The sequence below is a fragment of the Cottoperca gobio genome, chromosome 13, assembly GCF_900634415.1.
Source record: "Cottoperca gobio chromosome 13, fCotGob3.1, whole genome shotgun sequence".
Lineage (NCBI taxonomy): Eukaryota > Metazoa > Chordata > Actinopteri > Perciformes > Bovichtidae > Cottoperca > Cottoperca gobio.
The window spans coordinates 7,461,689-7,473,326 of NC_041367.1; the positions used below are offsets into that span (position 1 = coordinate 7,461,689).

Genomic DNA, 11,638 nt, shown 5'->3' on the forward strand with positions numbered 1-11,638 from the left:
GTGCACAAAGAAGTAAAACTATAGGAATTGTGCAAATAATTTAAACGCTGCAAAAAGCAAGATACAATACATAATGTAGGAATATAATATTAAAGACAAGGTCACGACAAAGCCTTTGAAAAAAGCACACACACATGTGGTATGAGCAAACACAAAACACACTGCAGCCTCACAAATAGGCTCAATTCAGATGTGCACTCGGTCTTGTCCACATATTTCCGTAGTTAACAGGCCGCAGAGCTTTAGCTCCACTCCGTCAGTCAATGTGCTTCAGCCTTTCAGTTTCAGGAAGTGTCTCATTTTAAATTCAGGAAGTGTTTGAATGTCACCGATAACATTTTGTCAAAATGCTGCTTAAGAGATGCATTCCTCCCTCTTGTCCAATAGGTGGCAGTACAATCCTTTAAGAATGAATTAATGTTTACTGTATTCTTTGTCTTTTTGCCTTCAATACAGCACAAATATCCATAAAAAATGATACTCTTACCTGCTAGTTCTCTGAGACTGAGTAGGGGCCCGGTATGGAATTGGTGGAGGGCCTTTAAGCACCGTCCCTGCTTTTGGAGGGAGAGGTGGAGCATTTATGCCATCGCTTTGGGAAGCAGTGGGGGAAACGGGTGAAGTTTTTCTTCCTCCATCATGATGAGCAGGTGGCTGAATGGCTAATGACTGAGGCCGAGTTTTGGCAGAGGGGAAGTTGGGAGGGTGGAGGGGTGCATGTGTGGGGGTATGTGGAGGAGAACTAAGGGACAAAGATCTGCTCTGTACAGCTGGGGCTTTAACAGCATGTCTGTCCAGTTTTGGGGAGGCAGGGGTTCGAGCAGGAGGCGAGGGACTCAAGGGAAAGGTGAAGCACTGTGGAGGGCAGTTGGGGGTGCTTCGTGGAGGGACAGGGGGTAAAGAGGTGTCATAAATTGAAGAGACAAGTAGGCTGGGGTCACAGTCTACTGGAGCACTAGAGCGAAACCTAGTCCTTTCTTTAGGCACAGGCCTCTCCCCATCTACTCCTCCATCCCTCTGTTCCTCATTTCCTCCTCTAGCTGTGTGTCTTTGTCCAGGAACCGGCTTCTTCTCTCCTCCTTCTCCACTTTCCTCTGTCATCCTGGGAACGTGTCGCTCCCTGGGGACTGGTTTCTCTCGTTCCCTGGGTGTAGGTCTCGATGTCTCTCCATCGCTTTTCTCCCTTTCCATGAGGACAGGTTTATGTTCCACTGGGATAGGCACAGGTCTCTCTCTCTTTAACAATTTGGCATGGCCCGTTTCCTCCAATCTCTGGTCTCTCTCAGACTGCACAAGGTGAGACTGTGTGTCACAGTTACCATGTGTTTTGTTCAAGCTAGCCAGAATGCGTCTCCGGTGACCAGGCAGGGTGATGCCCATCTGCTCCAGTTGATCTGGTGTGAGGTTGCGACATTGTTGTAACGTTGCTAGCCCGGCGCTCCGAAATGCCTCCGAATACTGCTCCAAACGAAGAACACATAACCAGTCCCACACAGTCGCTAAGGAGTCAGGCTGAGACATGATGGATGGTTGTGAGTGCAGCATTTGGGAGGGCAAGTTTACGTCCACAGAGAAAATGCAGACACCTCAGATCATGGCTTACAAAACCTGTGAAAGAATAAAAAAACATGAACTGTATTAACAAAAAGCACTGCATCCATTTAAGGTAACAACTGGTATAATAAAGGGTTTTCAAGAAGAACAATTCAAAAGCATGCATTAGCTCTAAACAAAGATTTCTTTCCAGATGTTAAACTAAGCTTTGTTTTAGTTCCTAAAAAATGTATTATTGTGTGTCACATTACTCCGATTATAGACCAGATGATGAAAAATACATTCTACATACCACGCTATTTTCAGAAATCCTGTATTGGGAAATGAGTTGTGGTGCAAAAGTGCAAAACATAAATGTCACTTCCTGAAATACAAATAATGATGATGATTAACGATCCAGATGACACAATTATACATCCAAGTGTTGGCCATATTCATAGAATGTATTGTCCAAGTTGTGTGTGATAAATTGCCGTCGGGGTGGGTGACTATTAACTCGGTAAAAGAGGAAGTTGTGTTAATGCCTCCACAGTAAGATCCAGAGAGGTGTCTAAATCTCTTAAACTCACACTTGAACGCTGAATAAGTGGTTTCAAGATCAGCTTACCACAAAGTATTCCCATCTATTTCCATTTGCGCTCCCTTAATGTGTCGTCCACTCTAGGTTTTGGTTTTCTAATGTACGACTAAGGATGTGAATAATGTGCATCATGACAGTGTTCAAACTGTCCAGGTATGAGGATGTGTTAGGTTGTCACAGTGCCATGTCTTGATTAGTAAACAGAAAGCAGTGCCAGCAAACTTCCCATAAGTCCAAAGTCTAGGGCGTAACTGCACTGGCAGTTAGTTTACCCTTAGCATCTGCTTTAGCGTCCACTTATTACAAGAACCTGCACTGTCGACATTCAACTGGAAACAGCCTGATACATCTTTATGTATGATGTCATGTGAAACAATCAATGTTACTACGAATGCAACTTTTCATTAGCAGAATATATTTCAGTATATTCTTTCACTTGAATGAACACAGACACATCAGCTGCCTGACGAGCAACAGATTACACACAATAGTAAACATTCAAATCAATTTACTCCTATTCTCACTTTGGTAGCTAGAAGTGAGGGCTGGGAGGCTGAGCGAGCACACAGTGCACCACACTACCACACCACATCCAGTCCGACACATGCTACTCACCCATGTGTGAGTCTGTAGAGATGATGCCATTTAATTTCCTGTCAAATGTTTCCTCTAACAGGGCAGAGAGCACAGAGCACGGGGACAGGGTCAATCTTGCTCTCCGATCAAACGCAGTTCCTATTTTTGAATTGAGGAACTCTTCACCCAAACTTACAGTCTGATTGGTCTTCTGCCGTCATTGGAGTTACTCATCAACTAAACACGCACAAAGAGTCCACAAAAAAACTAGCAGGCCTCAGCATTTTAACACTTTGGTCCAGAAAAGGCCTTAATGAGCGTTGTGCGTTTGGTGTGTTAGTGGGTTTGGATGTAGGTGTCTTTAAGGAAGAACATCAAGATGCACAAGTGTTAAATGCTTATATAGAGTGTGAGAAAAACGAATGAATACAGCCATGTTTGAATAACACACAGGTCCGCCTCTTTAGCTCTGGTTCAAAGCCAGGCAGCTGAGTTCTGCACAGTCTGCAGCCGCAGCGCTCAATTGTTTATTCATCAAGTTAAGTGACGAGGCATCTGCGATAATCAAGGCATCATGAGATAAAAGCATCACAGATCATTTCTGACAGACAAATTCAAAAAGCATGGATTGCAGCCGCTAATAGCACCATGCTATCAGCCCCGTGTCATGGTTTGATTCACAAAAGATACTGCACTAATAATATGACAACACAAACACGGCCATAAAGTTTTCAGCTGAGTGCGTTTTGCCCTTTTTAGCATCCCATTCCACTTATTTATGTAGCAAAGTATAAATGATATTTACAGTATAAAGCACTTTTTAAGCTTTCCAAGTCAAAAGATTTACAGAAAAATAAAAAATCAGAACCCCATGTAAGCCATGTATGACATACAGAATTACATACACAAACAATGCCAAGAAAAGAACAAACGCTTAGATTTAAAATAGATAAGTGCAAAATATATGAAAGTACAACTATAAATGCTAAAATAAGCACAATATAAATATATATATATATATAAAATATATATATACAAATAAAAAATAAATATATATATATATATATATATATATATATATATATATATATATATATATATATATATATATATATATATATATATATATATATATATATATATACACACACATATACACACACATATACACACGTATGTATAAAAGAGGAACAAGGATAAAAGAAAACATTGTCCAGTGTAGGCCATCTTGTAAAAGTGAGTTTTAAGAAGGCACTTAAAAGCTGCAGTGTAGTCTGTAGTCGATCTCACACTGAGGGGGAAGGCTGTTCCTACTAAAAAGGTATAAATCTGATGATTTGATTTTAGGAGCCTGCCTGGGACGTAAGGGGCTAAAGTTCATTAATATAATCTGGAGCCAAACAATGTATGACCTAGTAGATCATAAATAAAGTTTTATGGCTGCATGAGTGTTTGTTTCTGTTTTTAAAATTGAGCTTGTGTCTTATATTGGAGACATATCTGGTAAGCTGCTCAAAGGAAAAGTGGCTATCAGATGTTAGCCCAAGATTCCTTGCCACGGATTCAACATAAATAGCAATAAATAGTCCAAATGGTCCAAAGATCAAAACCTCTGTTTCATTGGTATTAAATTGAAGGAAGTTAGCTGCAATCCAGTCTTTGACATTTGATAAAACAGGAATGCAGTACGTTTATATTGTTCAGTACTTGTGGTTTACATGTTAATCATCAACAGCAAAATAAGATGTTGCGATTTGCCGATTAAAAATTCCAAGCAGAAACATGTACAGTGAAAATAAAGTGGGTCCCAGAATAGATCCTTGGGGCACTCCACGGGTGACGCTAGATTTAAGATGAAAGGCATCAACGAGCACGTTCGGTGGACATTTATTTGCCAGTCCTCCGTCATGCGTATAAAAAAAGAATTGTAACTTGTACTGTAAACTCAGGTATGATGAAATACTAGAAAACCCCAGTTCCCCACTACAACAAATAATACTTTAAAATGTTTTTTTATCTATAATAGATTCTAATCTAACACATATATAACTAGATATTTTAAATACATGTCTGATATATTTCTAATACTTATGTAGTTCCTTTTACATAACTAAGACTATAGAAGTATAAAAAATAGGCTACGTCACATTATTTCTTATAATGGGTGTCTCCAAGAGGACCCACTTTCATGGCCCACATCCTTTGGTTGATCCAACACCTAGATTAGGAATTCTGCATCTCAGAATGACCAGTTTTACATTGCCAGCTGTCCTAACATTGAACAAACCCCAGCTGACTCTTTACTAATGATTCACTTGCTACCTAAAATGTGTTATGTAAATACAACATTTTTGGAGATGTTGCAATGACTCTTTCTTCACTCGTGATAGACCCGTTTCCTGTGTTGGTGCTTCGCTAGAATAAACATGACCTGGACCTATCGCTGCACTTTAATGCAGAGAGATGAAGATATTGATTGTTTCCATCTGGATGTCGATAAAACAACAAACAAGCATATTTTCAAAAATGTTAACGGGTTCCTTTAACTGCTGAAATCAACGAAGAGTTTTCCCCTGAACTCACGAAAAAACGTAGGTGGTTGGCAAATTCTTCATAGTCAGTTTAACTGTTCATCAAGTGCTGACTTCCTGAGCTTTTATTTTAGTTTCCAACCTGCATTTTCCTCTCTGTTCATTTCCCCCTCTCTCCATCCTTTTTCTGCACTCTCTCCCACCCACTCAGAAAGCTGCCAATAACAGGGTCTCTGTGCTGCCTTCACAATGGGGCATTCTGTTGCCTAGGCAAGGTCACACTCTCTCACACATGCACACGCACACGCACACGCACACGCACGCGCACGCGCACGCGCACGGCCCAGTGGTCGAATCTGAGCACACTCTCTAAAACAAGTGCTCACCTAACAACATTGTGTGTGTAAAGCTCGAGGAGGCGAGGGGCCTCAGAAATTGTGTTTCAGGCGTCATATCCCCTTTCAATTTGACAAAAACAGCTAGCCAGGATGTTCCATCTTCTCTGTTCGCACTGATCAGTGTTGGCTGACATCAGGTTTACCTCTGCTTAGTGTCCTCAGTTCTGTATTACATTATCTACTTCTTGAACTGAGAGTACGTTAAGTGATTACTAAAACAATGTAAAAGGCCTAACAAACTTAATCTCCCATTCACACGTTATTGTTATTATTATTATTATTATTATTATTATTATTATTATTATTATTATTATTATTATGATACCTGACTTCCTAACTTCTGAGGTTGCTGCAGGTATCAGCTGTGGAGGTTTAAAGTAATTCATGGATAAAAGAAAGAATATGCCACTGGAGGCAAAGCACAAAATGTGTATTTGTGAATAACAAAAGGTCATCAGTATTAATCTCTGACGTAACCTGCATGTAGCAGACAGCGTACACCTTTAACTGTCACTAAAACTCTGTGATTCGAGTGGTTGGCTATATCACAGTTTAACCATTTTTATATTTCCTTTTTTAAGGTGAAAAAGAGATCATCAGTCACTCAGGAATTCATAAATATTAACATAATATTTAGATCTAAACGGACATATCGACTTAAACAAATACTGACTTCTTAGATGGCAGAAATACATTATGGTGTAAATGGAAGTTACACTGACTGTGTGCCCGACCTTGGTTGAATTGCAAAATCAATGGTGAAATGCAGTAATAGCAACATTTTTCCTCATGTCCTACCCACTTACTGTATTACAAACTCACTGACCACACTGCACTAATGTCATGTGGTAAATTCCCTGCGTGCTGAGACATTCACGTATGAGAATGACATTGAATTCAGTGTAATGCTATACGTGGATATTCTGGATCATTTAGTCTAATTAATGCTAAACACTGAATGATGATTCTGTGATGTAATCTACTTTAGTTTGTCTACATCACACACTGGTGGCCAGCTGTCTGTTCTACCCTATACTGTGTAGTAGAAATACTCAACTTACAATTTCCTTTAACCCATTTCTCACAAGTGTCAAGTGAGAGGACATTTGTTTTGGTTATCTGCCATCGTGATGGAGAATAAAAACCAACAGACTGCGAATGTGGACAATTCATAACCTCTGTTTTGACTTCAACAAAAATACCATTGTAAAACAAGGACAGAGAACGTCCTCCTTCTCCGTGACATTCTCACAAATTAGTGTTACAACACTGTTCTGCTTATCTAAACAATGTATGAAAACAAAATGTAGAAATATTATTTGATTGAAACGCTGGCACCAATATCATGATGTGTGACTAAGGCCCAAGAGTACTTTAAATTCACATTATAACTAAATTATGTTGGGAAAAGTTTACACGGATCATCTTTACTATCCAAAATTCTAAAAAACAACATTTGAGTCATAACTTTTAGCTACTGGCTGAACAAACAATTGTCTATTGACCGATAAATTGTCTGGACTGTCAAATCAGCTAATATGCTTATCATTTAACATCATCAGTATCTTTTTATGTTGGCCGATAAGTGACAAGAAATGTCAAACATATGTTTGAGACATTTAGAAACAGCGTGTCAACCAGAGAGCACAAAGAAGTTTAGTTCTTAACTGTTAAATGTCACTCAGTACATTTCTTGGTCACGATAGGACTAAGTCAAAAGCAAAAAAAGTCTTCTAACTACTATCTTCTAAACATCTATTGCATCTTTGAACGCAAAAACAATTCGGGGATTCCCGTCAAAAAAGGGTTATAGAAACACGTTATCAGTTCATGTTAAAAAACAAACACAAAAAAACTAATATTGGCCGACACATGGAAACTCCCTGATATCCACAACTGCATCCGTCTCAAAAATCCAGAATCAATCCGGCTCTCCTCTTTACACATCCAGCAGACACGGAGCAAATCAGCAGTAATCTGAAGCCACCTGATGAATGCAAATCAAAAATTCAACTTTCACAATGTTCAACTTGTCAGACGCTAACTTCTGCTGGTACACGGTGAGTTCTTTTGCACTGGTGTTGCTGTACACGCCAGATTTATGAAATTATCATTTACTTCACCGTTAGCTTCCTGGGGACAAGGAGTTGGGAAGCCACTATAGACTATTTTTCCTCAGACCCTCAGATTTCTATCGAGGTGTTGACCTTATAAGGGTAACTTAAAATAAACACACACGGGGGACATGACTCAGAAACCCACCACCAGACACACTGCTGCTTTCAGCCCACTTTCAATTAGAACTGAATAGTGACTCAGTGCTGCCAGTAAAGAAATGCATCCGAACAATGTCCTCCAGTGAACAAGCTGGTGTGTGTGTGTGTGTGTGTGTGTGTGTGTGTGTGTGTGTGTGTGTGTGTGTGTGTGTGTGTGTGTGTGTGTGTGTGTGTGTGTGTGTACACTTGCCTCCAACTGTTCAGGGTGCAACATTTCACAAGAGGATGTTTCCCATGGTAACCCACCTCAAACCACTGACCTCATTGAACCTGTGAGTCTGTAAATTGGACCCCGTATGGCAAAAAAACAATGTTTTGACTTTAAAGAGGACGAAGTTCTGTGGGTCATGATGTTTTCCTCCCATTGTGCACACAATATTACCGCAACAACAAACTGTGCAAACCACAAACTTACAACAGAATAGGTGGACTCTCTCATTTGCTAACTCATTGCAGCAACATATGTAAAGGCTAATAATGACTGTGATGCTAGTATTCTAGCTCATTTCCTTTTAAGTCAATGGGCAATTCACATAATCCTTTTCATGAAGTCCAGTTTTGCTTATAGCTTGACCCAAACGTTGAACTTTCTGACAGCATATCAGCATAGATTTGAGCCGACTCTAATCCTAAATGTTGGAAATTATTAAAATAAATGTACAAAGAATTCGATGAATTACACCGAGAGGTGTTTTGAATACTTAGTCTACAACGTCAATTATTCACCAGCAGCACAAACTTTCAACAAAAACTGGAAAACATATCCTTCATTTATTACAGGACTGTTGTATTAGACTGCATTAGTTTTAGCTAGGTGTACCAAACTGAGTGTATGACTCACAACAGTTATGTACATGCACTCACAAATGGGTGGAAAAGGTTAAAGAAATGTTCCACTTTCAGAAACAACTCTGTTTCTTTGTTCCTCCATGTCAAACTAATCTCAATCTCACACAATGTACAAACTCATCAGGAAAGTTCGTCATCTCTTCTCTTGTGAAAATGTATAGTCTTGAAGCTGAATTCAATCTCATTTATAGTCACAGCCTCCACTTATCACTTCTTGCACAACTGGGCTTTTCATTTAGCCCGTGTTATTGTACAGCCAGGCAGCTCCTCTGAACTTGTGAGATAATCCTCCTCTCACCTCATTATGGAGTGATTCAGCAGCGAGTAATCATGTGAGAGTATGAGACAGATGGAGAAGGAAGCAGAGAGAGAGAGAGAAAAGACAGAAAAGTGGTAGACACAAGAGGGATGAAGAAAGACAGAAACAGGGACAGTCAGATAAACTACTTTCAGCTGCAACTTGACGTCAATGGCCGATAAATAATTCAGAGCGTTCAGCCTCTGTGGCAGTACAATCCATCTGAAATCAAGATTGTGAATTTGAATTGGCTAGACTTTGCATACCGTGCCTCTTATACGGGTAGACATAAAAAAAAAATGACATGTTGAGGGGAAGAGAGATACTTATAGCTGTGCCTTGATAAACAACATCCTGTAACACTGCATTATGCCACAAACAGAGAGGCACATGCTCACTCATTACCAGTTTCCACTCCAGGACAAAACAGGGTCAGAAGGACCATTATGCTGCTTGAAAGATACTTTTGCTAGTCTCCCAAAATAACATTATGTGGGCTGTTCAGTGCTGCACTTTGAATGATGAATTGCTAGCTTTAAAAAAATAATAATTATAGACAGGTTATTAAATCCATTCTTTAAATGCATTTACAAGGCCCTGGCAAGTGCTTAACTTCTCTATTACAGTTACACTGCAACAATTTGTTTGTACCGGCAGACTAACATCTGTGTAACCACATCAGTAAATCATTATCATGGTCCAGAAGTGAGAACTCTGAACTGTGCACAAATTATAATACAAAACAGTTTTAAGGGTCTACTGAGCAAGTCATGCAAATTCTACTTTATTCTAAGGTTTTCAGCCCACATGCAAAAGGTTTTACTACACGACTGCACTTACCACAGAAAACATTAGCACTGAAAATGAAAAACTATCACATGTTCTACTTAACTTAATAACTTATCTGATTGCATATTTAAATATTGTGCTCACATCTTATCACAACATACACATCCTACATACAGGAGCCCTGCAAAAAGCAGAAACAAGTGTTTGAAAAACAAACGTTGCGTAGCTAAATGAGTTTGTGTAATCTACTGAATCTACTGTGGTATGTGTAAAAAAAAAAAAAAACTTTAAATTAGTAGCTGGATAACCACCTGTCACAAGTCCACCTGCTAACAGATTCACAAATCACAATGTGGGGGGAAAGCATATGATTTCCCCACAAATGGGGACTAAATTACTATATAAATTTAGTTAAAAACAGCGATTTAATAGTCAATTCATGCATTCTCCCAGCTTAATAATAATGAATTCCACTGGGGATAAACAAGCCCGTTGTAGGCTGTCCCATTTCCTCTCTGTGTTTACCACATAAAGAATAGAGCAGCGTGTGGCAGCTGAGAAAAACAACCAAACAACATCAACAAGTTAACCAATTGAATACTTCATTAATTGGAAAGTAGTTGACAAAAAGTAATACACAGTCAGTGTCACAACACTTTGTTTGAGCAACTCCAGTGTAGCCTATGTGGGGGTTTTATGCTGTTAAATTAGCGTCTATTTTTATCAGCTGTTCTGGGAAAGTTTCTTTTTTTTTTTTTAACCAAAGTTGTGAATTCCGGTCATTCACTTACCTTTTAATTTAGTATTTCCAAGTGTTCAACTCCACTGGGACATACTGGCGTTTTGTTTTTGAGGTGAAATTAGCGGCCACAACTGCGACGCCAAATAGCGGATAACATTTTTTTTCACACTGATAAAAAGCAGCAGTGGCAGCAACTACTCACAGACAGCAAGTGTTAAGATAAATACAGGGAGGAAACCATTTCCGGCTTTGCATTTCAAAATAAATACACACACTGATGTTCAATGATGAAATGTTTTATTTTGAAGGCCAGTACATATGTATTTCCGGTATTCCTCTGGCTTTTTTGATGCAGCAAAATTGCAAAAACTTCCGTACGGCCGTCATGTGACCACTGAAAAAGACTGGACAGCCTATTCTGTTTTCATGTTTAATGCCCTTTAACTATATAGTATCTCAATTGTTTATCACTCACTTCATTTTAATAAACATAGCATTTGTAAACTCAAATCCTCTCAAGTTTAGGGATTAGGTGGACTTTAAAACTACACAATGAATGTTTTAAGAAGCATAAAAAATAACATGCTTCCAAAGTAGAGGGAGTCAGTATGAACTAAGAGGAAAACAATGTGTATTTGAGTTGTATACGGTGAAAACGACTGTAATAAACTAAACCAAACCAAACTAAAAAGAATTACAGCTCACACAAGATTATACATAGCTTATTACAAAATATTAAAGGACTGCCATAGAAAATAATAACAAAGATAATTAACTCACTATTGACTACATGACAAAACACAGTACATGACACAATATATAGGCCTACCTAATTTTCCTTGGGGAGAAACAGTGTTTAATATTTAATAAAAGAGAGGTGGCTATTTAATTGCAGAGGTTCCAGTCCAGTCCATGAGCCCAGCAGGTGGTATGAACAGGTACAATCTAGTCAGCACTGAATAGAAATAATTCTAAAAAAGATATTTGTATGGAGGTGGCAGATCTGATTCAGATCAAGTTATAAATCAGACTGCCCGCTGACAGG

General features: G+C 39.0%; 1 protein-coding gene across 2 annotated transcripts in view; it reads right to left on the reverse strand.

Annotated features, from left to right (window-relative positions):
* The window catches only part of arap1 (ArfGAP with RhoGAP domain, ankyrin repeat and PH domain 1), a 42,598-nt gene extending 31,842 nt beyond the window's left edge, over positions 1–10,756 (reverse strand). For both annotated transcript variants that reach the window (XM_029445758.1, XM_029445757.1), the window contains exons 1-2: positions 10,643–10,756; positions 488–1,608 (exon numbers count right to left, since the gene is read on the reverse strand). In XM_029445758.1, the coding sequence (XP_029301618.1) occupies positions 488–1,545 (1,058 nt within the window). In that variant the 5' untranslated portion in view covers positions 1,546–1,608; positions 10,643–10,756. The remainder of the gene's footprint in view (positions 1–487; positions 1,609–10,642) is intronic.
* Between the last annotated feature and the right edge of the window lie 882 nt (positions 10,757–11,638).